The 27,356-nt window shown below is 37.3% G+C and overlaps 1 protein-coding gene and 1 pseudogene across 12 annotated transcripts in view; one reads left to right on the top strand and one right to left on the bottom strand.

Annotated features, from left to right (window-relative positions):
• PIAS2 (protein inhibitor of activated STAT 2) overlaps window positions 1–27,011 on the top strand; it is a 97,642-nt gene extending 70,631 nt beyond the window's left edge. For 8 of the 12 annotated variants that reach the window (XM_086682894.1, XM_086682892.1, XM_086682895.1 and 5 more), the window contains 6 exons: window positions 5,460–5,620; window positions 6,816–6,949; window positions 8,564–8,735; window positions 15,152–15,291; window positions 20,007–20,044; window positions 22,702–27,011. In XM_086682894.1, coding sequence (XP_086539020.1) covers window positions 5,460–5,620; window positions 6,816–6,949; window positions 8,564–8,735; window positions 15,152–15,291; window positions 20,007–20,044; window positions 22,702–22,884 — 828 coding nt within the window. In that variant the 3' untranslated portion in view covers window positions 22,885–27,011. Of the gene's footprint in view, window positions 1–5,459; window positions 5,621–6,815; window positions 6,950–8,563; window positions 8,736–15,151; window positions 15,292–17,205; window positions 19,640–20,006; window positions 20,045–22,667 lie in introns of those variants that run through there. The other 4 variants (XM_025931436.2, XM_025931434.2, XM_086682893.1 and 1 more) reach the window with 4 other exon arrangements.
• LOC112868425 (small ribosomal subunit protein eS25 pseudogene) lies at window positions 13,496–13,869 on the bottom strand (annotated as a pseudogene).
• Window positions 27,012–27,356: the final 345 nt, after the last annotated feature.

The raw sequence follows: 27,356 nt of genomic DNA, 5'->3' as shown, positions 1-27,356 counted from the left end.
TGGGCTCTTTCCATAGTTTGGGTATTGTTGATAATGCTGCTATAAGCATCAGGGTGCATGTACCCCTTTGAATATATATTTTTGTATACTTTGGGTAAATACCCAGGAGTGTAGTTGCTGGATCATAGGGTGATTCTGTTTTGAACTTTTTGAGGAACCTCCATACCATTTTCCAGAGTGGTTGCACCAGTTTGCATTCACACCAGTGTAAGAGGGTTTCCCGTTCTCCACATCCTCGCTAGCATCTGTTGAGAAACAGACTTTAAAAAAAAAAAAAAAAAGGTTTTATTTATTTTTGAGAAAGAGAACACAAACAGAAGAGGGGCAGAGAGGGGACAGAGGATCTGAAGCAGGGTCTGCACTGAGAGCAGTGAGCCAAGTGTGGGGCTCGAACTTACCGTGAGATCATGACTTGAGTTGAAGTCGGACACTCAACCAACTGAGCCACCCAGGTGCCCCAAGAAACAGATTCTTCACTACAGAGAACAAACTGATGGTTAACAGAAAGGAGGTGGGTGAAGGATGGGAGAAATAGATGATGGGTATTAAGGAGTGTATTTGATACGGTGAGCACTGGGTATTGTATGAAACTGTTGAGTCACTGCATTGTACACCTGAAACTAATATTGCACTGTTAACTGGCATTTAAAACTTAAAAATTTTTACAAATCAAAAAAAGTGTTGAATTGGTTGGGAACCATTTCATTCATAAAACAGCACCATCATCTGACTAAATAGAGTATTTTATTTTGTTATTTTTTTATTGGAGACATGTGCTAATGGGGAGAGGGGCAGATGGGGAGAGAGGGAAAGAGAGGGAAAGAGAATCTTAAGCAGGCTCCACACTTAGTGTGGAGCCCCATGCGGGGCTCAGTCCCATGACTTTGGGATCATTATCTGAGCCGAAATCAAGAGTCAGGTGGTCAACCGACTGAACCTCCCAGGTGCCCGTTATCCATCAGACATCTGACTAAATAGAATTTAACACATTCAAAATTTCTTTTACTAACACACCATGATCAGTATTAGGAAATTGATCACATTTGGCCAGATGGTAAGAAAGGCTTTTTTAACTTGGGAAATGCTCATTAACTCTTGAGAGACGGTAGAGTAGGATTAAATTTAGGATCATTAACTTCCACAACAGTGAATGTTTTCAGTTCTGTATGTTGTGGAAATTCTGAGGCAGTGACAGGAGAAATGAAAATGGCACTGAAGAAGATAAAAAGCAAATTCTCAAAGTGTGACCCAGAGATACTTGGGGTCTCCTGAAACTTTTTGAAGAAGTTCATGAAGTCAAAGCTATTTTTATAATAATACCAGGACACAGTTTGTCCTTTTTCTGCTCTCATTCTATCCTGAGTAGACAGTGGTGGTTAACAAGGGTCACTGATGGTGGTGTAGTGTGTACTTGTGTATTCTTGTTTTAAAAATGTCTGCTTTAGGGGCGCCTGGGTGGCGCAGTCGGTTAAGCGTCCCACTTCAGCCAGGTCACGATCTCGCGGTCCGCGAGTTCGAGCCCCGCGTCGGGCTCTGGGCTGATGGCTCAGAGCCTGGAGCCTGTTTCCGATTCTGTGTCTCCCTCTCTCTCTCTGCCCCTCCCCCGTTCATGCTCTGTCTCTCTCTGTCCCAAAAATAAATAAATGTTGAAAAAAAATTAAAAAAAAAAATGTCTGCTTTAATTTCTGTAGTAAGTATTGATTAATATATACATAAAAATTATTTGAGATTCTCGATTTTTAAGAGAGTAAAAGGATTCTGAGGCCAAAAGTTCAAGAACTAGTAGTCAAAAAAAACACAGTAGGCCAAGTTAGAGCATTATTTTAAAGGAATAAATTTTGAAAGTTGACAATTAATACCTACTTTATTGTAAAAGTATTCAGATAAAAAATTTTTAATTGCTTAAGTCTGTTACTCAGAAGTAACATTATTACTAATGGTATGAAATACATCTTTCTAGATTTAACTTTATTGTTCATAATCATGCATGTTTATTGGAAAAAATTGTGCTGCATGCACGGTTCTGTGCTTTACTTTTTTTAAAATTAACAGTATATCTTAAAAATTAATGTGTAGATGTATCTTATTTTAGTCACTGGAGGTATTTTGTTGATTGGGTATGGTGTAAATTACTTGTTCAACCTTTTTAAAAAAAGTTATTATTTCGGTTATTTCTAGGCACTAAATTGTGTAAAAAAAAAAAAAAAAAAAGCAATGATGAAAGATTCCTAAATAAAACACTAGCCACTAGAATCCAGTACTTTAAGAAGAATCCAGTATTTTAAAAGAATAATATGTGATAACAAAGGGATGCCTCTTAGGAATGCAATGGTTTGATTTTAGAAAATCTATTAAAATTATTTATATTAATAATTGAAAGGTGGGAGGGAACCCCTGTGATCATCTCATTAGGTGCTAAATCCATTCCTAACAGAACAAAAACTGTTAGCAAAATTGGGAAGGATAGATAATTAAAAACCGAGAACCAGGACCATGTATGATGTAAAAACTAGGAGGGTTCTCATGGAAGTGAAAAACATTTGGGTTTGCGTTCTAGCTCCAGCCACTGTGTCTCAGTGAGTGTGGTGTCGGTAGTCTCATGTAGCCTCAGCATCTTCATTTCAAAAGCATTAATATAGGTACTACTCTTTCTGGAGTCATAGGGTTGTTATGAAAATTATGTGAAATTTAGGTAAAACTCCTTAGCACACAGTAAGATTCTACATCACTTAAGGGATAATTTGTTATTAAAGGAAGGGAAAACATAGCAAGTATCATAAGAAGATAAATTGCCTATTTTAGTTCTATTCTCACTTTTTTTCTGCCTTAAATAATGAGTTGTTTGTGCTACATACTTGTACGAATCACGGTAACCTCTAAGATCCCGTTTAGAATTCTAGTTAGACCTCAGATGGAGTCAGCACAGTGATCAGGAGTATAGACTCTGGAGCCAGGGCTGCTTGGTTCACATATTGGCCCTGCCACTTTCTGACTTTGCAATGGTCGTCATTACTTACCCTCTTTGTGCCTCAGTGTTCTCAGGGGCGGATGATAATATAGATGGATCATGTAGCACACTTGTTAGGTTTAAAAGCTCACTAGGATTAATAAATATACTCAACGTTGCACTTCGCGTGTAAGTAGAACTGTGCAAACATTAGTTATGGCTGTGATGATGGCTTGGCTACATTATTTTCTTTTTAATTACAAAATAACCAAATGTTCATTTTAGGAGAAAGAAATAAGAGGTAAACCAAAAGGGAAAAAAAACAAACAGGAACATTCTAAAAATCCTACCCCTCAGGCAAAGTTAACGATGTAATTTTGCTGTGAATTCTTCTGGACTTAGAGGGCATATGAAGAAGTCCTTCCTTCCTCCCTTTTCTCCCCTTTGTTCCCTTTGCCACTTTCCCCGTCTCTTTCCATTTGTTCTACCATCTGGTCAACAAATACTGCGCATATGCTGTGTGCCAGGTACTGTGCTGTGACACTTGGATTATAGTGGTGAACAGTGACGTGGACCTTGTCCTTGTGGAGTTGAGAGTCCATAGTGGGAGAAACACATTTTCTGTCAGAATAACAGAGAGCTGGTCATAAACTGATAGGTTCTCTGTAAAGGAAATGTATAGGGAAGGTTGTTGAAAGACTCTGTCTAATCTGGGTGTGTGTCTTGATGTTGGTGTACCTCTCCCAATTGGAATAAGAATTGAATAGAGCACTGAATTATATACAAGTACATTGGAATATCAGCACATGTGATTATACACAAGTAAAACATTTTTGTAAATAAAAAACACATTTGCAATTCATATCACATACACGAAGCTGACTTAACGTAAAGCTTCTGTAGATAAATAACCAAAGACTAATAGCCAATCAGGAAGGAGAAAAGGTTATGTATAGACTGCTCTTGGAAACACAGATAACTCTTAGAAGTAAAAAAGAACAGGGCACCTGGCTGGATGAGTAGATTTCAGCTCAGGTCATGATCCCAGGGTCATGGGCTCGAGCTCTGTATCGGGCTCTGCACTGAGCATGGAGCCTGCTTAAGATTCTCTCTCTCTCTTCCTGCCCCACTCCATACTCACTCTCTCACTCTCTAAAAATAAAAAGTAAAAATAAGCTCAGCTTCACTTATAATAAGGGAAATGTAGTTCACAATTATAATGGGGTGGTTTTCACTTATCAGATTGGCAGAGATCAAAGTGAATTTAATAGGACTGTGTTGACAAAGTTGAGGGGAACCAAACTCATTAATGCACGTATATGCATAAATCAATACAGTTTGTTAGTATGACAGAAATCACAAATGCACTTTCCCTTTGACCCAAAAATATCACTTCTGGGAGTTTAGCCTATAGTTATTTATTACAGCATCATTTGTAGTGATAAAATATTAGGAACAATTTAAATGTCCATCACCAGGGGAGGGTACTGGTTAAGTAAATAATGATCATTCATATCACGTACTTCACATCAATTATATCTTCATATCCTGGTAGCTTTTTATGTACTGAATATACGTGAAATAATTATTAAGTTGTATTATGTGACAGATGGCACAGAATTGTGTGTATTGCTTGCCACCATTTATGGGAAAATGTATTTTTAAAATACACACTGGGTTATACATAGAATATCTATGAAAGAGCATACAAGAGGTGGGTAATAGCGGTTCCCTCTAAACAGGGTAACAGGTGAGAAAGAGACAGGTTTTTGTTGTATATATATTTTTTTCTGCCTCTGAATTTACGTGTTAATTATTTTCTTTTTTTTTTAAAATTTTTTTTTCAACGTTTATTTATTTTTTGGGGGGACAGAGAGAGACAGAGCATGAACGGGGGAGGGGCAGAGAGAGAGGGAGACACAGAATCAGAAACAGGCTCCAGGCTCTGAGCCATCAGCCCAGAGCCCGACGCGGGGCTCGAACTCACGGACCGCGAGATCGTGACCTGGCTGAAGTCGGACGCCCAACCGACTGCGCCACCCAGGCGCCCCGCGTGTTAATTATTTTCAAAAACTGAAATGGGCTTTTGTTTATTTTTTTAAAATGTTTATTTATTTTGAGAGAGAGGGAGAGAGTGCAAGCAGGGGAGGGGCAGAGAGCAAGGTAGAGAGAGAATCCCAAGCAGGCTCCACACTGTCAGTGAAGAGCCCAATGTGGTACTTGAACTAACAAACTGTGAGATCGTGACCTGAGCTGAAATCAAGAGTCGGATGCTTGCTTAACCCACTGAGCCACCCAGGTGCCCCTGAAATAGTCTTTTAAAAGTCATAGGGCAGTGAGTGAACACAAATAATATATGTAGTGATCTTGATTAGAAAGAAATTCTGGTTTGAAAATCTTTTTCATTTTGATCTTCTTGTGAGATCTTTTCAGACTTTTATGACCAACTCTTGCCTTTGAGGCTTTGCTACCCTTTCTGAAAGGTTTCCCCTGTTGTCTTCCCTTTCTGTAGTTAGGGAAAATGAGGCTGACGATCCCATGCCGTGCAGTGACTTGTACACATCTACAGTGTTTTGATGCTGCCCTTTATCTGCAAATGAATGAGAAGAAGCCCACCTGGATTTGTCCTGTGTGCGACAAAAAGGCTGCCTATGAAAGTCTAATTTTAGATGGGTAAGTATATCCCAGCATAAGTGTTAGCTGTGTAAACATGCAGTACAGCCTCATGTAACTTCTAGTCTAGCATCATGTTATCCTTTTTATCATTGGCTTTGTTTTGCTAAATTTCACGAGGGATATTCGTCTGTTGCTTTCTTGTAATGCCTTTGTCTGGTTTTAATACTACAGTAATCCTGGCCCCATACAAATGAGTTGGGAAGTGGTGGTATTTTGTCTCCTCAAATACTTGGTAGAATCCCCCAGTGAAGATGGTTGGGACTGGGGTTTTCTCTGTGGTAAAGTTTTTCACTACAAATTCAGTTTCTTTAATATACGTGGGGTTCCTCAGGTGATCTGTTTCTTTCTGAGTGAGCTTCAGTCTGACCAGAAGGTTGTCAGTTTTACTGAAGGTTGTTAGCCTTTTGTTTTGATTGATTTTCCTCTTTTTCTATTTCATTTGTTTCTGTTCTTTGTTGTTTCCCTTTTTGTGTGTACTTTCATTTTAATTTGCTCTCTAGTTTCCTTTAGGTAGAAGCTGAGGTTTGATTTGAGTCCTTTCCTAATAGAAGAAGATTAATGCTATAACTTTTCCTTCAAGTACTGCTTTAGCTATATTCCACAAATTTTATTAATTTTCATATTCAGTTCAAAATACCTTCTAATTTATGTTTTCTTTGTCTCATTGGTGGTTTTGTTTAGTTTCCAAATATTTGGGCGTTTTCCACAGATATTTCTGAAGATTCAGATTTCATTATGGTCATAGAACATAATTTGTATGCTGAGTTCTTTTAAATTTATTGAGGCTTTTTAATGGCCCTAATGCTCCTTTCCCCACCCCTATGACATTTTTTCTTGATAATAAGCTTATAAATTATTTTTTGTATAATAACCTTTATATTTGCTCATGTCTGTTTTGTATGTTATGCTGGAGGTTGCTCTTTACTACCAGTCCTGGCTAGGAGGCTCCAGGTGTCTATTTAATCAACTGGTTTCTTAGATGATTCTCAGTAAACCCCTTAAAGATCTAAAACCTAGGAGGGGAAGGGGGGGGGGTGTGTAACAGCTGTTGTAAAGTGTGAAGTATTGAAACACCAAAACAAACAAAAAGGTCAAATAGCATCACTTTTGTCTCCAAGGCAGTATGTGTTACTTAGCTCACCTTTGAACAAAGCCATGGATTACATTTATGCACTTCTTAATTGGTTTATAGGCTTTTCATGGAAATTCTCAATGACTGTTCTGATGTGGATGAGATCAAATTCCAAGAAGATGGCTCTTGGTGTCCAATGAGACCGAAGAAAGAAGCTATGAAAGTGTCCAGCCAGCCGTGTACAAAGATAGAAAGTATGTGCAGGATAGCCACGGAGAGCAAAGCAATGAGACCCCCGCACCGTTGTCTTTATCGTTAACTTTGGCCACTAGACCTGCATTTGGAGCTTTGTTTGTGAACTGTATCTTTTGATCGTCTGTTACATACGTAATTTCCCTCAAGCAGTTTTTACTCTTAAGAAATTTGGTAAAGTGTATGTCACCTTATAATTAGCTTTTTCGTAGTATATTTGTCATATATAAAGTAAATGAAATAATCACCCCAAGTCATTTTAATATAATGTGTTTGTTACAGAGTGAAAAGTTATAAATGACATTTTTATGGATAGCTTTCAGAATTTTTTTGAAACTTTTGGGGGAAACCCCAAGTTTAGGTGTCCTTAGGCCACATAACCCATCAATGGAGGGTAGAGGCAGGTGCTCACAGGTTAGTTGCTAACGAAGTGAACAGACTGTTTCCATTTCTTTGTGGGAAGAAATTTGACTATTGCCTTTACCTAGGATGTATGCTTAACCTTCAACTCCCTATATCTGCCCACACTGAGTGGGGAAACTAAGGGACAGTTATAATAATTGAACCCATAGGTGAACTGAATGTTTCTTCTTATCTGACCATGTCCATTCACTGCATTTGAGTTTTGTGTTGATTATATTTGGCATTCTAACAATATAATGAATAGTGAGTATTCAGAGTAAAAAGTAAAAGATTTATGTCACTATTAGTCATTCTTTTGGGGCACCTGGGTAGCTCAGTTGGTAAAACATGGGACTCTTGATCTTAGAGTCATGAGTTTAAGCCCCCATTGGGCATGGAGCCTATTTAAAAAAAAAAAAAAAAAAAATTCTCTTTGATTGTTACCGAACCTGTAGGTAGAATGATCGAGGTTTCCCTCATCTTTGAGAAGAATAGTGATTTAGTTGAGTAGTTGCTGCTGCTTTTCCACTATCAGCCAGCCTTAGTTTTCTGTTAAACAGATTATAGGGCATAATGTAATTTCTGTGAAATGGTGAGTTAACATATGGTAGGTATATGTGGGCAGAAAGGAGAACCTAAGTGATCAGTAGATGGTTGATAAGAAGAGCTTCAAATATCTGAATAACTTAAATGAGAGGTTTGGAGTTTTTTCAGTTCATCGAGGTGAACATTTTTACCCAGTTTTGGCTTACAGAGAGGGGCCTATACATGCTTTGACATGGGTACCGCTTTGCTGTAATGGAAGTGCCTGATTCTGACTCAACACTGCCACACGTCTATGAGAATACACAGCTAGTGAAGCCACATACTTTTGTCTGTGACTGGAGATTGGACCCCTAACCCCAGGCTGTCTGTAAAATGATTGCTTACCTGGGGAGACAGCTTGAGCAGCAGGATCTGAACAGATTTTTTGGCAGTACTGGGGAGATAGCTAAGAGCATGCTGTCCAAAGGAGGCTTTGACTGTCTGGCAGGGCATAGAGCTCACCTTTTCTCCCAGGTGAGCAGTCATTTTATAGATAGATGTCCAGAGTTAAGGAGTTAGTCTCCATCCATAGAGCAGAGTATGTGGCTTTTTACTGGCTGTATATTCTCCTGGATGTGTATTGCACCTTTGATTTTTTTTTTTTCTTTTCCTTCTCTTCCCTACATCAGGTTCAAGTGTCCTCAGTAAGCCTTGTTCAGTGACTGTAGCCAATGAGACAAGCAAGAAGAAAGTGGATGTTATTGACTTGACTATAGAAAGCTCTTCTGATGAAGAGGAAGACCCTCCTGCCAAAAGGAAATGCATCTTTATGTCAGAAACACAAAGCAGCCCAACCAAAGGGTTTGTTAATTTATAGTTCACTATTGTTTATTACACTTGGAACTAACTGTTCTTGGTATAGGTTTGTAAATGTCTCTTTGAGAGTTGCATAACCGTAGAAGGCTATTTTAATTTGCCTTTGTTCAGTTGAAATCTTTTCAAGAGAGCACATTGTTTAAAGGAAAGAAAATTTTGATGAAATTATTTACATCTTTGGGAAGTGAGAGTTCAGGTCTTCTCATGTCTGAGTATTTATTTCATATTTGATCCTTTTTGTCATTTTCTTGAACCAATTTGTAAGGAGTATATTTGGCGTCACAGACCAACATGAGGAAGCCTGGTGTAAAATGGAGTGTGGAATTGGGAATCTAACAAGTGTGGATTCCAATTTTGACACCATTGCTTACTCGTTCTATGATCTTGGATGAAATACTTGTTTGAGCCTCTTTTTTTGTGTTCTGTAAAATGGGGTTAAATGATGCCTACCTCATAAAATTATTTTCAGGTTTCAGTAAGATAAGGAAAGAGTTAAATTGATTGCCTTCCCTTTTCATCCTCTCCAGGGCAAACTATGGGCAAGTAAATGCATTCTAGCATGTAGTTTTTATGATTCAGCTGGTAGAAGCTGTTACTGTCCTGTATAGTGACAGGTCTGAATACTTAGCAATAGGTGCTTCTAAAAAATTTTGGAACCTGCAAGAAAGTAGCAGAGGGTTCCCTTGACATTCCTTGAACATATTGTTTCAGACTTGGGTGTGCCAGTCTTGTCCTTTGGGCCTCTCGGTGCACTTACTTTTTCTAATGGCTTTATTGGGTCGTTACTTATATACCATAAAAATGTCCTGTCTTAACTATTAAGTTGCCCAGTTCATTGATTCTAATAAATTCAGTTGTCCAGTCATCATCATAATTCAGTTGTAGAATATTTCTAACACCTAGTTAACTTCTCTCTTGTTCATTTGCAGTTAATCCCCATTCATACCCCTAAACTAGGCAATTGTTGATCTTCTTCCCATCTGTATGAATTTGCCTGCTCTAGACATTTTATATAAATGGACTTCTACTCTGCATTTTGCTTTAAAAAGTCTGTGAGTTGCAGCTACCCAGCTCGTTCCATGAAATCAACATAATTCCTAGTACCCAAATGAGATTTGTACATTAACAACCGTACAGAATGAAGCTGGCTCATATTAGAAAACTCCATGAGAGTTCTCAGTTCAATCTTAGGAAATCATTTAATTGTATATTCAAACAATATCCATCCTTAGGACAAAGTAGGGTACCTTCAGGAATGCTTTATTATTAGGAAATACATTGATAAAATGAATCTTGTCATAAGGATGACTGTGAAGTCATCTTAGTGGATTCTGGAAAGGTATTTATTTAGTTCATCAGTAGCCATTCCTGATAGGAACTCTTTGAAATGTTAGAATTCACAATGGTTTGAAAGGTTTACCACTCTGGAGCTGATTGATTCTTAGGCTATGTTAATGAAAGAAGCATAGCGTCCAGGAGATATACCCATGCTAGTTTTATTCTGTTTATGTCTAAGTGATTTTCACTTAATACCATCTTAGTCCGTGTTGATCATCAGGAGATGAGAACAGGCTGGTAAACTGTGCAGATTGTAACGTGATGGATGGATGGGTCTACGGACTGAAGCTGTTAAACCAGGACAAGAGAATATGTGAATGTGCGAATATCTTGTAATTCTTAAAAGGGAATCAATCGTTGATGAAGAGGATTAAGTTTATTCTTTGTTATAATATTTGGGAGATCTAAGTCCAGTGGAGGAAAAGATAATATGGAAAGACTTTCCATAGGAGCTGAACACTAGGAAAGTTGATGTTTTATACTAAAATCACATCTTCTGTGTCGAGGTATAGTGGATGCCACCTGTCCCAGTGGGTGTCATGGATCCAGACTTATGCTGTGGTTAGGTCACCTCTGTAATCCTTTCCCAGTCTTAATGCTTTTCTGGTTTTGTTCCTGGTCTTCCTTTCCCTATTCTGTCTTGTGGCTCAACATCCAACATTTTCATGGTTTTCCATTGCTGTAGAAGTTTATCATAGGACTTCTTGGCCAGTGATAGTAAGCAAATGAGAAAGAATAGAGAATAAGAAAGCAGGAAAAACTTGCCTTCAGTTAAATCCCGGAGATCTGAGCAGTTATTTTTTAGGAGGTACTGTTTTAGTAAAAATTACTCTTAAGAACAATTTCACAGTGCATCAAGAAGTAGAATGCATTCCACCTAGACATAACCTGTGTTAACATTTTGACGGGAATCCTTTTAGCCTCTCACCTTATGTACCTACTGTAGTCCTTAAATGCATCATACAGTACCAATCAGAAGAGATCGACACCTTAACCTAAGACTTAGAGAAACCTCTGATATTTTTGTACATGGAAAGATAATTTTAAATATCGTATCCCTACCACATTCCCTGAGCCAATGAATGATTGCTTTGTCATTAATAAGGTATTCTAAAGACAGAAATAGACAAGAATAGAGATAAATATGTATTTCTGTGGATTAAGACTCATTAGCAATTGGTAGCAAAATTGAGTCTTTTTTATGCTTGTATGATAAATTGGGAACATACAGGGAATTTCAGGTTTATGGATAAATATTCAAGTTATTGAACTGTTAACTCATTTTCAGACATCTAAATGTGGGCCAACTATGATGAATTCCGTGATCCAGTGCACATTGTAGAATACTATTTGCTGTCCAGCAATGTTCCAGCAGTATCTTTGTGCTGTGATGTTATAGGTAAAGCTACAAAAATTTCAAGCAGATACATACACGGGCATATGTATACATTAGGCATATGTACCTAATGTATACATATGCCCGTGTATGTATTTGCCAATTCCATGAGGAGGCAGTAACATGTTACAAACTTTAAATTTTTCTTATTACTTTATAGCATCACATTTTTACACCCACAGTTCCGTCAGATATAGCCATTTACATTTCTCCATGGTCTCTGTTATTCCATTTTTATAAATGCATCTATTTTTTGCATAGACATTAGAATCCTTTACCTTTCTGAATGTTGTCTTTGTGAATATTCTGATTAAAACCATAATCTGCTACCAGTACATAATTTGATAATGGTAACAAATGGCTAATTTACCCATTCTATAAAAATTGAATTTGTGTTAATGGTTACAAAGTTCAGCTAATAGAAATTAATCTACATTAAATAGTTTTTCAGATGTTTGCTGAGGTTTTAGATGTTGATCTAATAATTTGTAGCTTCATTGGATTTTGACATTTTCACATATTGTGACAGTCAGCGTTTTGTATTGGAGAAACAAGGAGTAGTTACTTAATCATTTAAAGTTTCATGTTATGAGGTCAGAACCTATGCAGTAATTAGATGTTACTGTGATGATAGTGAGTTGGGACACTGACTTGACTCTACAGGTGTAAGTAATGGGGCTTGGAGGAAAGGAGTTTTGTTATTGTCACCTATAAATCTGATTCAAGTTCAGGGTTCAGTTCAGGGTCAAGACAAAAGACACTTTCAGTATGAGATATGAAAGAAAGAGAACGGGGAGCAGGAGGAAGGTAGGCACAGACATGCATGTGTGTGGGGGGGGGTGTGGGTGTCTGTCTTCAAAAGCTTATCTCTTACATTTAAAAAATACGATTAGGATATTAATACTATGAGATAGAATAATCAGAGCCACTCTTTTAATCCCTTCCTCAGCATGAGCACGCCAATCTCTTTCCTTTTTACCCCCTCTGCCCCCTGTTTCAGATACGTATTCCCATGTTGATGGTAGGATCACGTGTAATTTGAAAACGCTTTTGGTGATTACTTGTTGTACTTTTCATCCCTGTAGAGGACCACTGTTTTCAAACCTCTAGGAAAAGATGTGTTTTAATACAACATAACTTATTTGATCTCATCCCCGGTTTGTTCTTTCCCCCTCCAGAGAATCTGCCTTTTCTAGTATTGTTCACCTCCTGCTTGTGATTTTAGGTCTCTAGGTAACAGTGGAGACCAGGAAGCCTTCTGATTCTAAGTTAGGCAGGTTGCTGTTTGGATGATGACTTCCATCTTCATCTACCTCTGGAAAATGTGTTTGAAATGCCAGGCTTCTGTTAATTGTCTCAAGTGTATTGTTCCCGGTGGGTCCACTTTTAAGACTTCGGAACTCTGACCTGTGTTATTTATTCATTATTCTGAGAATAACACAGTTGTCAACATAGCCATATATGTACTCTGAAGATGCCTTCCTTTTCCACATTTCCAGTGACATCCATATTTTTGACAGATAGTGTAGAGTAAGAGCTGGACAAGATCCTCGTGTCATCATGCAAACTGGTTTTAGAATGACTCCAGTGCCTAATAGGTTGTGATTATTTAAATGGTTTGAGGTTTAAATTGAGGTCATGAAATATTTTGTCAGTTGTTTAGGATATGAAAAGTGTCATGAAACCATGTCATCAATTCTTACCGTTCGTATTTAATAATCTGAGCAGTGACAAGAAGAGTTCCAGCCAAAGGAAAGGACGCCTAGAGGTCCTGACGGTCCTCTTGGTCTAGCTTTGTGACCATGGTCCTAAGTTTCTGTTGGTTTCGTTTTTGTAATGGTCCCTCCCAGCTACATAATTCTGTGCCTCTCTCATGAAGCTTATAGTAAGTAGTTCATTGGCAGTGCTTTGGGATGCCAGCATTAATGTCCCTATGTCTCTGTCCCCTCTCCTTTTTTGTTTTCCAGTTAATAACAAAGTTGTATTTTTCAAAATGTACAGTTGGTGGAACCTATTTATGCCTCTTTACTAGCGGCAAGGCATCTCCACCCTTGGTGTTTCTGGTGTAAATCACTTGAACTCTATGTTTTGAAAACAGTTTAAGGAGTCCTTTACTAAGGAGCTCCTGAAGGGGGCTGCCCTGGCCAGGGAATTGCAAATCTTCAATTTCTTAGAGACAGCCGCTGGGGTTAGAGATGGGAACTTCCTTGCAGAGTTTGTCATATGTGGCCTTGTCAAACAAGACCAGGTTAGTGATCTGAGATCCCAAACTTTGCCTTTGGACTATTTCTTTTTTGGTCTTGCCCCCAGATTGGTTCAGTGGGTCTTTGCCTTTCTTGTCTGATTTGCCTGCCTGTTTTTCTTCTTGTCGTCCTTGGGTGGCATCAGGAAGCTCAGAGAGTAGCTGCTACCACTGCAGCCTCACCAGGATGATGGCTAGAAGGGATGGCCACCATCAGCCATAGGGTCCATCACATTGCTTATACTGTCTTGTAAGGTTTACTGTCTTGTTTAACCTGGGCTAAGAGAAAATGAAAGCTCAATAGGAAGAATGCAAAATCATCTCTTTATTCCTGAGCATTAGAAAAAATATGATTAACTAAACTGCTTCTTGAAATTATAAAGCTGTAATTGTGTGTGTGTGTGTGTGTGTGTGTGTGTGTGTGTGTGTGTGTGTGTGTAGTGTGTGTGTGTGTATCTATTAATCAGTTAATGTATTTTTAAAGTGTATTTAATTTGTATTCTTAGTAGCATGATTAGTTAATTTCAAAGTCTATAAACCCTCTTAGAGTAGATGATATCATAGTAACTTAACATTTTTATTTCTGGATGTTTTATATTAAGTCTTGAGAAATCATCTTATTCTAATTTCTGATTGCTGCCTGTCGTCAGGTTGGCTGGCGTTAGGATTGGCAATGTTGCCTCAGGTGACTCTCAGATAAGATTGCTAGTAATTAACACAGTTCAAGTTAGAATGGAAGAAATTCTGGTTGAACTGTATATAATAGATAGCTTTACTTATAAAGGTGCCATGATTTAAATCCAATCTTAGGAGGCCTTAGTTTATTTCTAACTTTTTTTTTCTTTTTTTTAACGTTTATTTATTTTGAGAGCAAGAGAGAGTGAGTGAGTGAAAGCAGGGGAGGAGCAGAGAGAGAGGGAGAGACAGAGAATCCCAAGCAGGCTCCACACTGTCAGCGCAGAGCCTGATGTGGGGCATGGTCTCGTGACCTGTGAGATCATGACCTGAGCTTGAAATCAAGAGTCACTTAACCGGCCGAGCCCCCCAGGTGCCCCTCTAAGTTTCTTTCTAGATGCAGTTACTAATATCCACATCCATGTTACACATACATTCATAAAAGCATATGTAAAATATATTTCTCTCTGTGGATGAAAGTTTTATGTATTCCTCCAGCACCGTACACTATGTTTTAATGCCAACTTGCTCTTATGTCACAGCTGCTGTTGAGAGCCAGCATACGTTCATGTTAAAATGAAGACTGTTATGAAAGAGGAGAGTAGAGTGGAGTACTGTGTAGTGAGTAGCCGCCATGTAGTTGTGTTGAAACTTAGTGCGCTGACGACTGAGAATGCCCGGTGGTGCAGCCCTTCTCTCCTGTGAACTAACAGCCAGATTGTTTGTAATTTCCCATGCTATTTAAAACAGGGTTCTCATGTATCAGCCATCTTCTGTAAGGGTGCCCAGTGTGACTTCGGTTGACCCGGCTGCTATTCCGCCTTCATTAGCAGACTACTCAGTACCATTCCACCACACGCCAATATCAAGCATGTCATCAGATTTGCCAGGTATGTGAAGAGTTGTTTTCTTTTGTTACCAAGTTTTATTTGTTTTTCCTCTAAATCTGTGGAGCGAACGTAGTGTTACAATTTAAACGGAAATACTGAGGAAATTTGAAGCCTTCATATAAAAGTATGTTTTAATATATCACATTCAATTCCTGTCATTTTAACTACAGAGCAATCTGTGGATTACTGATGATAGGAAATCTAGTAGGACGGTAGGAAACTTTTCTGGGGTTGCTGTCCCTCATGAGTAATTTGTACTCGGAGACACTGTCTTTGTCATCGAAGCTTCGCAGATTCGGTAGAGTGTTCTCATAATCTTCTCGGTAGCCCATCACAGCTTTAGAACGTCCTGGTGTACCACAGGGTTAACATTATCAGTGGCTTTGCCCTGTGAGGCTGTTTTGCTCTGTAAAAATAGGATCTACCAGCTCTTTCCTTAGAGCACTGCTTAATATTTAGGGATATCTTTTGAAAAAGTCAAGGCTGCTCGAATAACCTTAGAACCAAGGCCATATTATGAAATTTGGAACTCCCCCACAGACCCCCCACTTTTCTTCCCTCCATAGCCATTGTTTTTGTAGGCATTTTTGATCAATCAAATTGGAGCAAGCTGAAGCCAGTGCCTCTTACATTCATGACTTTCCTTCTTTCCGAAGGGCCCTTTTAGTGGAATACCCTTCTCTTTTCCTGTTAATAATCTTCTTTTCTAGATTTGTAAAGTTACTTTTGACCTACAATTTATTTTTCATATCCCTCTATATGAGGCCTTTATTTCAAGCACAGCATATATTTTGTTGGGCAAAATTTGTGTTGTTGAAACAGTTGATAGTTGTGGTACCTGGCCCAGTGTAATCTTGCCACTTGAAATTTATTCAGATTATTTGAGTAAAATTTAATGGAGAAGAATAGACTAATAATAGTATCTATCAAAAAATTTCAAAAAACCTACTTAACTGTCTATGTTTACTCCGTATGTACTTGGGGAATTGGCATTTTAAAACTTGGTTAAGTCCAGCGGGCACCAATTAAAAAATATTTGTTGTATACAAAGCTTGATTCTAAGGTACAGGGGCAGTTTCATGGTCCATAAGACAGATGGAAACTCAGAGATACTTAGTTCGTAACTGCCAAGTTTTCCTTTAACTGTGGCTAGTTTTAAAGGAGGTTGAAGAGTGTGTATCATCTTCATGTGTGTTACAAACAAACATTCCAGAAGGATTCGTTTTCCTAAAGACCTTGAAATCACAAATAATCCTGAAAAAACTTTTTGTTTACAAAAGCGACCCTGGCCATTTAGGAATAGAACAGCCACAGTTTACAGATCATTTGTTTTCAAATTACGTGAGTCTGGATGAATTTTTAATTTTGGAGAATTGACATTATTTCAAAGTTTGGGCATAAGGGAGACTATAAAAAGTGCAGGCGTAAGAAGCAATAAGTTATGTGAACTGTGTATTTTGTAAAATACGTTCCAAGCTGGTATTAAGGAACTAAGACTGATATGCAGGGCTGATACTTAGCGAGTGTGAACTAGGATGGTGACACTGCTTATTAGAACGTTGACCTGCTTTCTTACCGTTTGATAAATTGAACAGAATAGGGTCTGTTGTACTTCAGAAGAATTACCAGTTTGTCATCATCTATGAATTATGCAGTAATTGCTACAACTAAATAGTCTAGTTTTTACTTTGTTTTATTGTTAATGTGCTCTTCTGTAGTTAGTGCTTATTTTAGTTTTATTTTTGTGCATAATTTTTATGTAATTAGTCCTACTGTGCAGAGTTTTCATATTTATAAATTTAATAATTTATAATAAAATATTAAATAGAACAAGAATGGAGAGATGACAAAGTTTTAATACATTTCTTAACATTCCTTTTAAACATCATAAATATGAATCTTCTGAATCTGCAGGAGAACAAAGAAGAAATGATATTAATAATGAACTGCAGCTTGGATCATCTTCTGATACTGTGCAACAATGAATTACAAAATAAAACAAAAAATTTGTATTTATGGAATGGAAAACAGCTTGATTATTTCAAGAAAGAATATGACTGCCTTATTATTGCTAGTGCCATATTGTCAGGTGTGAATGGTGCTCAAAAGTTGTACATTAAAATTGGAAAGTGCTAAACATTTACATACTTAATGTTTTGTTAAAGTTCATGGCTCAAGTAAGGAAAATGTGGTGTTATTAATAAGACATGTAGAGTCAGTTTCACTTAAGGAAGCATTTAAAATCCAGAAACTACAATTTCATCAGTGTTAATAAAACATTTAGAATGTACCATCTGAATTTTTAACACTACCTGCTTTTTAGTTAAAAATAATTGAGCGTTTTCACCCATGAAATATGTAGGTGGGCGTAAAAACATATCAATACAACGTATTGCATTTGAAACTTACGGTGAAATAAGAAAACAGCATTTTACTAAACTTACAAAAACAAGGCAGTAATGTTTTAATCAGTATTCATGAAACCTCATCTATTTCATGTAAGAGTTTTAATAGTATACTTAATATGTAAAATGCAGGACTTTGATAATAGTTTAAAGTTTTTTTGTCAGAAGGAATAACATCTGAAATACCGCATCAAACCTCAGTGTTAGTGTTTGAGAAAAAATGGTTTCAGTGAAAGTATTTCATTACAATGTTGGATTTTGTATAGAGAGCATCTGCGTAATGCTAGGGAGAAAGTCAAGTTTAACCAAACTTAGAAACATTTCTAGGTGTCTTATTACGGCATTTTATAAGTCACCATATTCAGTTATCTTTGGATAAAGTGTCAAAAGATACAGATCAAGTGTCTTAAATCTCTCATCGGTGTATATTGACTGGCACACATGAAATGATCATCAAAGACAATTAGAGTACATCTGAAGAGCTGAGAATTGAACTAATGAAAAAGTGAAGCATCTTTGCACCTTGCCGGGCAGCCTCCAGTGCTGGAGCTGCACAAACCGTTTGAAGACTATATCAAGCCTGTATATTTATCTCAATTGGTTATGAAGTGGGGATATTTAAACATGTAGAAAATGAGCATTTTTGAGTGATTTGGCTCCAATACACAATATTGCAAGAGATATTAATACTTCCTTTAGCTTTATAAAAAAAAAGAGAAAGGTTTAAGTTATTCAAATGGACTGAGTGATTGAACAGACATTAAAAGTGATTGAACATATAAAATTAAGTAAGCTACAAAAAGCAGAAGCTATTTTAAAAAGAAAAATGTTATACCATTTGAAGCAAAACCAAATTAATAAAATTAAGTCAATTAAAAGACATGCCAATAAACTGTCTTTGTGACTTGGTCAATAGTATGAAATGTTGACTATATAAAATTCAAAAGGTACTATAAGGGCTAGACAGATTTTGAGTTACTCTCTTCAGAAGCACAGGATTTGCTGAACAATATTAATGTGAAGAAACTCTTGGCTTATTGAGATGTCATCTAGTGAGTATCAGTTTAATGGGGAAGTCGTTGGAAAAGTTCGTTGTGATCCCCTTTGTCCAGTTTTGGCTCAAATTCCATTGTATCATATAGCTAGTGACAGGCATATGGAGTGAAAAATCATATTAACAGTTTTTAAAGATGCTTTAGAAACTGATTTCATTGAAATGATTGGTGCTATAGCGTGTATCACTTGATAAGCATTTTTATCATATCCTTAGAGATTATAAGGGAATAAATATACTTTAAAAGAGTTATAAATTATTCATATTGGTTATTTAATATATTAAATATCATTTCCACAGATATTCTCTATTTTGAGTAACAGTCTAATATCAGACTTGTATTCTGTATGATCGTTATATTTGAGGTGACATTGAATGCTAGCATATAAAAATTCATAGAATTGAACAAGAAATTGGCCTGTCTCACTGACCTATACCTAGTATGTGATTTTTTTTTTTTTTTAATGTTTTGAAATTTAGGGAGGTTTAGGGGAACTGACTTTGAAGTTTATTGCTAGACTTTTCACATCTGAAAATTTTTACTATTTATTGTTATAATTTTAATACTTTAAAATGGTATTACTGGGCAACCTTTTCCACATTCCTGTTTCTAAAGCTTAATTGGAGAGTCCCAGATCTTTGGTTCAGAAAACTGCATTAGCTTATAACCCAGTAAACCCTAAGATTTGGCTTGTTAGCGAGCAGCAGTTAACCAGGTGCTTGCTTTGTGCAGAGCACTGAACTGTGTACTACTCTTGATGTGGGGACAGAGTGACAGAGAGCAATCCATGAAACGGATCTCTGTTTAAGAAGTGCTACTTTAGTTGAAGCTTAATGTGGTTGGTGTATTTCTAAAAAAATAAATGTGAAGTATCTTTTAAGAGCCTAAGTATGTTTTTTTTTTTTTTTTAATAGTCCGAATCCAGATCATTCTCTCATCATTTTTATTGCTTCTCATTCTATTAAATGATGAAGGGGAAAAGTTGACTTTGACTTCACAGTCCTCTGGCAGTTTTTGGACTGCTCCCTTTAAGTCTCTGGGTGGTGGTTTTTCCAGTTGTTTTGTGAGGGAATATGTTCATTTTGGGGTTTTATGCATCTGACTCTCACTGATCATGGTATTGAACTTCTCTGTGGCAGAATGGTAAGCACTTACCCAAATGTTCTATGACTCATGATAAATACAAAATGATTTGGGGAAATAATTCTTGTCTCCAAACTATGAGACAACTATTAACAAAACATTTTTGTTTTAGGTTTGGATTTTCTTTCCCTTATTCCAGTTGATCCCCAGGTATGTATCCTGAATTTAAGCAACTAATTTGTATTTGATTGTTGGTTATGTCATACTAACTAAAAAATGACCAGTTGCATAAAATCAGGACAGTCAACTTGCAGTTACTTAACTTGATGGAAAGGAATTTCTATGTAAATATTTCACAATTTTATTTGGAGGACTACAGTTGCTGTTTTCAAATTTATGATATTTTGACTTAATACCTGAATTTTTAGTTATATTTTATTTAGTTTTCAGAATCAGTTAGCATTTCTTACAAGCATTTGGGTGATTAAAGTGAGGGGAAACAGTGCTGATGACTGGAAGTTAAAATTTCAGTGATTATCTGTGAAGCACTCGTTCTATGCATAGAAAATAGCGGAAGCTGATTCAATAGTCCTGAATCATTAGCTTGATTCTTCCTTGTTTTTAAAGGCCGTCAGATACAGACTTTGGGGATGCCCCAATCCAAAGTTGCTATAAACCGATCATTCCGGTTTTCTCTGTCAGCAGTAAGAAACTCGAGGATCCCAGGGACCCAGTAGTAAACGTGGACTGACGGACGTATATATCAGAGGCAGAACGGGGTGGGGGAGAAGGGAAAGGCATGGGGAAAGTGAAGCAGAGAGTGACTTTGGGAGAATTGTTGCAGGTAGGGAGGGCCAGAGGAAGACCCACAGAGCACTGCTTCATAGGCTGCAGAGGCCGCTAACCACAAGTCTTATACCGGCCTCCTGTGTCCGTACTCTGTATCTGATCACGCAAGCAACACTGGAAATTTGGGCCCAGGATAACGTGTGCAGAGTGAGGAATTTCTTCTCACTCTGAGTCAACTCTGTTACATTAGTAGATTCTATAGCAAAAGTATCTATACATCTTTCTAGGAAATGCATTCTTCAGGCTTGAAATATTACTGAATCTTAAGAGAACCACCCTTCTAAAAAATGATCTTAGAACCCATAGGATTTTGATTTCATAGTGCTATTTGGCATCCTTAGTGTCAGGCTAACTTATTTGATAAGCCAGTAGAAGGGTAAGGTTGTGCCTTCCGTTTTCCTTAAAATCCTTAGATTTGTCCTCCTTTACCTCCATAGTACCCCCCTTAGGCCCTTTTTCCTTTGTGCAGATACGTGCCAATACACGTGGTTAGATACACATGGTTAGAGGTAAAATGGCTGCACCCTGAGTATGACAAGAATTCGTAGAGCCTATTGATAGCAGAACTGTGGTATCAAGCGTTCATCTTATAAATGAAGAGAGTACCTTTTTACTACTAGACAGTCAAAAACTGCCTGAGAGGAAGTAGAAATAAAATGTAAGTTTCTGGGCTTTTTTCCAGATTGTTTAGCGGAAAATCAGAATTGATTCAATTTTAAAGAAGTTTAATGCCTTAGAAGTCTACTCTCTTTAGAGCACCCGAAACGCTCTCCCCCCTTAACCAGTATCCCTTTGATCTCTTTGTGTATGACGTTTATTTTATGGATGAACCAAGACCGTTACCCATGCTAAACACTGAACTACTTTTTCTGTCAGGCGGCCTACATTTCGGTCGTTGCTCTTCCACTGATTGGCAACGTGAGCCTGGGGCTGTCGTTGCCATTTTAAGATTTTTTGGAAGATCGTGTAGTGAAAAAAACTTCAGTTTTAAGTTACTGTTTGGTAACTTAGTATCTCTAACGATAGGCTGGAATACTTTATAGAATTGATACCATTGATTGAATATTCTTACTGATCTTTTTTCAAATAGTTGATCTGAACACAAATTTTTAGGACTCCTCCTCTTGTATATAACTGGTCCTCACTTATTTTACTAAAATTAGTCGGTGCTGCTGTTTCTCACATTAAATATTTTCGTGGCGGTATTTAGCTCTTGTCTCTCTACTCCTCTTGGACGATATTATAGTGTTAAAACTTTAGGTTTGAATTTGAGAGTCAGCGATCAAGATGGTAAGGAGACTTGAAATCAGAATTCTTGAAGGGGGGCAGTATCAAGCCCCACAAGGAAGATTATATCTCCTTTCAGATTTATCCCCAAATTTTGTGATTATGTGGGATAATTCTCTGTTCTGAGTATCCTGTGGTAGTTAGCTACTGTATGGTCTCTGTTTTAGAATGAATGCTCTCTTCCTGATTACAGAGGTATCATTTCATGTATGTCTAAAGGATTCAAGTGGTACTGTTGAGTTGATCAGTCTTAAAATTCTTGCTAAAGAATCTGATTGACACTAAATTTTAAAAGAATTATTGAATTTTGTACTAGCATTTTTGCTTAATGCCATTAGAAATAAATATTGTTAGCCTTTATGTGCTTTAAAGCTGGCATAAATGCATTTAGTGAGCAAATTCTTTTTGAGGTTAAGTATGAGTCATAATGGTGGGGCCAGTATTTACTATTAAATAATCTTAGTAGTTGTTGACATTTTGTACTTGGACCTGTATACTTGGTCTACAAATTCTGCAAGACTTGAGAGAATCAAAAATATGCTGCACTCACTAAACAGTAAAATAGCTAAAATCATACCACCTTCCATCCGAAGATGTGAAGTTTTGAGAAATTCTAAATCCCACTAGGATTTAAATATGTGGCTATCACTTATGCATATCTAACAATTTCTAGTCTCTTTATTTAAAACCAATGTAGCCTCTTCCTCATCGGCATCATTGTTTGTTTCAAGCAGTACTGTCCTCCTATGTTTTTGGATAGTCTCACCTCACCCTTAACAGCAAGCAGTACGTCTGTCACCACCACCAGCCCCCATGAAAGCAGTACTCATGTTAGTTCATCCAGCAGCAGGAGTGAGACAGGGGTCATAACCAGCAGTGGAAGTAACATTCCTGACATCATCTCATTGGACTAAAGGAGGACTCCCTCGATTCTAGGAATCATTCATCAAAACTGTTCTTTCTTGGATCTCTGGTCCGTGGAAGCTATTTTTTTTGTAACGGTTACTTTGCTATTTATTGAAACGTCAAATGGATTCTTTTGCTTTCTGAGATGAACGCAGATGACTACAGCAAGAACCAAATGACATGCAAGGATTTTTCTTACTCATGCTGTACTGAGCATCAGATACATTCGGCCATAACTGTATCTTCTCGAGAGATGGATTTCAGTTTCATGTGTTACTGGATGGATTCTGCATACACATCGGTTAAAAATTTTTTTTGTTGTAATAAACAGCAATAAAATTATGTAAATATTCAAGTAAACTTTTTTCTAACTAAAAAGATGTAATCAGTGATTCTAAAATGACAGCAACTTCTGTTTAACCTGATGTGAAGGCAAGATACATGGAAGGAAGTCGTGTTTGCTGAATGAGTCCTTTCCACGGAGATTTGTTCCATTTCATTGAAGTAGTGAAACCCTGATAAGTGGCCACAGCTTGGGTTCCTCTTTTCTTCCTGATATCAGCCATCAAAGAGAAATGGCCTGTGTTGTGTATTTTCCCTGGTTGTCATTTACACTTTGATGTTGTTTGCTAGCAATTGCAGAGGAAAGTTCTGGGACTTGGCTGCTCTTTATCAATGATAGTGCTAAAGAACGCTATGCAGATTCTGCCCTGACATAACGTGTGTTATTTTTGGTAATTGTACATGCTCATTCTAGAGATCTCTATAAAATTGGGCTTGCCTTCTCGAAAAAGAAATTCTATGCAGCCGTTGAATGTTGAGTGAAATGTTTTTGGAGTAACATGTGGCTAGAATGTTCATTAGAATTTTGTTCACACTGACCAGAAATATCGAGAGCTTTGAGGCAGCAGAAGACCAGATTGGGGGGCGGCGGGAATAACAAGAGTTTAATCTCTTCCTAGGAACTTCTTTGGCTCATTTATTTTATAGAATAACACACAAATACTTGTTGAACCTTTTCAGATTTTACTAACACTAAGAATGCAAATATGGTTTACGACCCTGGTTTTATTTCTCACCAATACAGTTTCAGTGTCCGTGATGATTTTCAAACGTAAAGAAAACACAAACAATAGCAAGGCATAGGGACTGCATCAGATTTCCTTTTACTTTTTTTTAAAAGGCAATCTTTCCTGATACCATGAAGGACAAACAGAATTAGAAATGTTTGAATTTGAGTAAGGAAGGTTTGGGGAGAGTGGCCTATAACCCACTTTGAAAACCACTCATTCAGAATGTGCTTGATTTTAAAAACCTCAGGAGACTGAGTTTTACCCTTAGAGAAACATTTCTATCCAAATTTTCTATTTCCCTTTGTTTCATTTGGCTTCCTAAATTTTTGAGGTCTCAAGGAATTAATACTTCATGTTTAGCTTTCTCTCCCTAGCTGTGTCTATTTGAAAAATAAAACCCTTTTTAAAAATGACTTAATCTAACTGATTTCTCAAACCAAAGTACCCAGATGAAGAGTCTCCCAGTGTCAGTTAGACTAGGGACACAGTCGCATTACTTCAGGGCTGGTGTAACTCCCAGAAGCTGATTTGTCACTGCTTGGGTTTGTTTTGTTCTGTTGTTTTGTGGGGTTTTTGGTTTGTTTGTTTTCTTTTTCTTTTTCTTTTTTTTTTTTCCCCTCTCAACACCACCTCAAGTTTTCAGGGCCACTGCTCTCTTTGTAAACAGACTTAATTTCATGTGATTTTCTTACATCATCCCCCCCTTTGGCTACATCTTCCCTTTACTTAATGTGTTACCCCCTTTTGGAGAGCTGCTTCCCATTAAAGCGTAGAAACAAAACCACGTCTCCCCGCCCGGGGTTGCGCCATGGTGGCCATTTTACTTGCTTAGTCATCAGATCTCCAGTCCCTGTTACAATCTTTTGGTCCAGGTAGGGAATTTCTTTTAGTAAAATTTTCTGTTGCTGCTCGAAAGACAGACGCGATTTCTGTTCACTCTGTAATCAGATAGAAAACGTAACCCTCATTTGTGTGGTATAATTTGTTAATAAATAAATGATGTATATTTGTTACCATTTTGCTACCCTGTAGATTCTGAGACTCCCCCTCCCCCATTTAATCTACTAGAGTTTTATAAGGTAAATGGAAATACTCGTAGAAGTTCATTTATGTACTTGGTTCTTGTAACCAATACCTCTGTGCTTTTATAGTTTTGCTGTTTCCTTTTCTACTATTTTATGTGAACAGTTTTAGTGTTCATTTTTGGTGCTTTACACTGAAATTACATATAAGATTTTAATTTATACAGGCAACTAATGTTTTTAAAAACACATTTTTAAGTTTATAATCTTAAGATTGGGCTTTTAGTGTGTTATCTTTGAAGGTGAGTACTTTTCTTTATGCTTTTGCCTTACGACAACAGCATGATCCATTAAGCCATTATGGTTTCTTTTCATTTGCATTTTTGTTTTTTTTTTTAGTATGGTCACCAAATACTTTTACTGAGACCCTGACTTTTCAGCAGTGTGTTTTGCTTGCCCAGATTTCTGCTTAACCAAGTGTAATACAGTTTTAGAGGACATTGTCTTAGCTGTCAGCCAACCAGTGATTATGTGGACTATCTTGTTTAAGGAAGGGAACTGCAGCTTCTAGTCTCCTCTTACAAACACTGAGGCAACCTATAGTTTTGGTCTTTATTCCTGTGTAGAAATGGGAAGGGCTTTTCTTGCCTTTGGTGACTCTTGACACTGTAATCAGTGCTGAATATAGCTTCACAGCTAAGCTCTGCTTACATTCACAAACTTTCTGACCCTAAGGTGAGCCGCTTTAGGATTTTATGTCCATTTCTGCCCAGAAGGTAAAAATCCTTGGCACGTGTCATAGGATAATTAGATGGCCAAATGAAATAATAGAGCTAAATTCAGGTTATGTGGCACTTATCTTAGAACGTGCTTCAGGAAAGCTAGGATGAAAATACTATGATTAGGTGAGGGTTGTAACAGCATAAGTAAGTTGAGCCATATAACTCTTGGTGTAAAACAAGTTTCTCTAGGGTAGAATCTTAAAGAGTTTGAAGAAAGGTTAAAATGTTGGACTGTAGGTGGAATGGTATTCAACAGAGACTATTTTGACTTTGAGATTAGACCTTTCGGGCATTCTGCCTTCAGACCAGTCCTGGACACGTGTCACTTAGTAACCAAGTTTGTTTGTTTTTCTTCTGCTAATAAGTATTCATTAGTTACGTTTTGTCTTTTTCAGTACATTTAATTCTTACAAACCATTAGTTTAATTCTCAAATATGCCTTTTATTTCTCTCTAGCCCCTAATTGGTACAAAAGCACTTAACTATTTACTTTTTCTCCTCTTTTTTTTTTTTTTTTTTAAGTAAACACTTGTTTTCCTAATTTTTTTTCATTTTGAAAAATGCAGAACAGTGCGCCATTTAAACTTGGGTCTGATGTGTTTTGTGGCCCTGGATCCACGTGCTGTGGGAACTGTCATTAAGATCAGTGATCGCTGGCTTGGCCCTCTTCACCATCTTTTCTGCTGCAGTTCCACATGAATATGGTGAAACTTGGGGAAAACAATTTAAGAAGTTCTCTGACATTTTTTGTTTTTGTTTTTAGTCTGATGCTCCTGTCAAATGAATGGTTTGTAGGCCCCCTTTTTTTGTTATTAGGAGCCACACTCCCAATTCCTAGCAGAACAAATAAAGCTGTATAAAAATGCCCATTCTTCTTTAATCCTTGATTCAATAATGTTTGGGTTTTTTTTTTTTTGTCTATGCCAGTAATACACACTCATTTTGGAAATTTTAGACAATACAGAAGGCTTATAAAGAAAAATAATAATTGCTTGTATTACATCACCCAAGAAAAAAAAGCCCTTTGATATTTTTGCATATTCTTGCCGGTCTCTTTGCTTCTTGTACATGTTTTTACATAGGTTTATTCATTCTCAGTATAATTTGTATCTTGGTTTTTTCCTCAGTCTACATGTCATTAAAAACTGTCAACTCTTATTAATTGCTTGATATTCCATTGTATGGATGTGCCATGATTTGTGTAACCTTTCCCCATGGGGCATTTTAGATTGCATCTCATAAAGTTACAGCAAATGTCTTTGTGCATAAATTATTTCCTTAGGGCGAATTACTAGAGGTGGAATTTCTGGGTCGAGGATATGAACGCTTTTGTAGTTCTTGACTCATGCCACTTTTCCAAATGATTTTACTGATTTGTCCTCCAACCATATGATATGAGAAGAACCCTTTAACCATATTTTTCAAGAATATGCACCGTTTACCTTAGTGCCGGCGTCCACACTATGACCCTCAACCCTCCCCACCCTGGTGAGCGGGGGCTGATTTGGAAATGGTTGGCAAAGATGTTCCCCGGCTGTGTCAGTTTCAACTACCTCTACCTGACATGTTCCAGAAACACCTGCCTAAGATATCCAAGTAATTT

This window comes from Puma concolor, chromosome D3 (assembly GCF_028749965.1).
Source record: "Puma concolor isolate L17-30 chromosome D3, mPumCon1.1.hap2, whole genome shotgun sequence".
Classification (NCBI taxonomy): Eukaryota; Metazoa; Chordata; class Mammalia; order Carnivora; family Felidae; genus Puma; species Puma concolor.
Note: the sequence above shows the minus strand (reverse complement) of the source record. Positions and strands in the feature narration are given on the sequence as shown.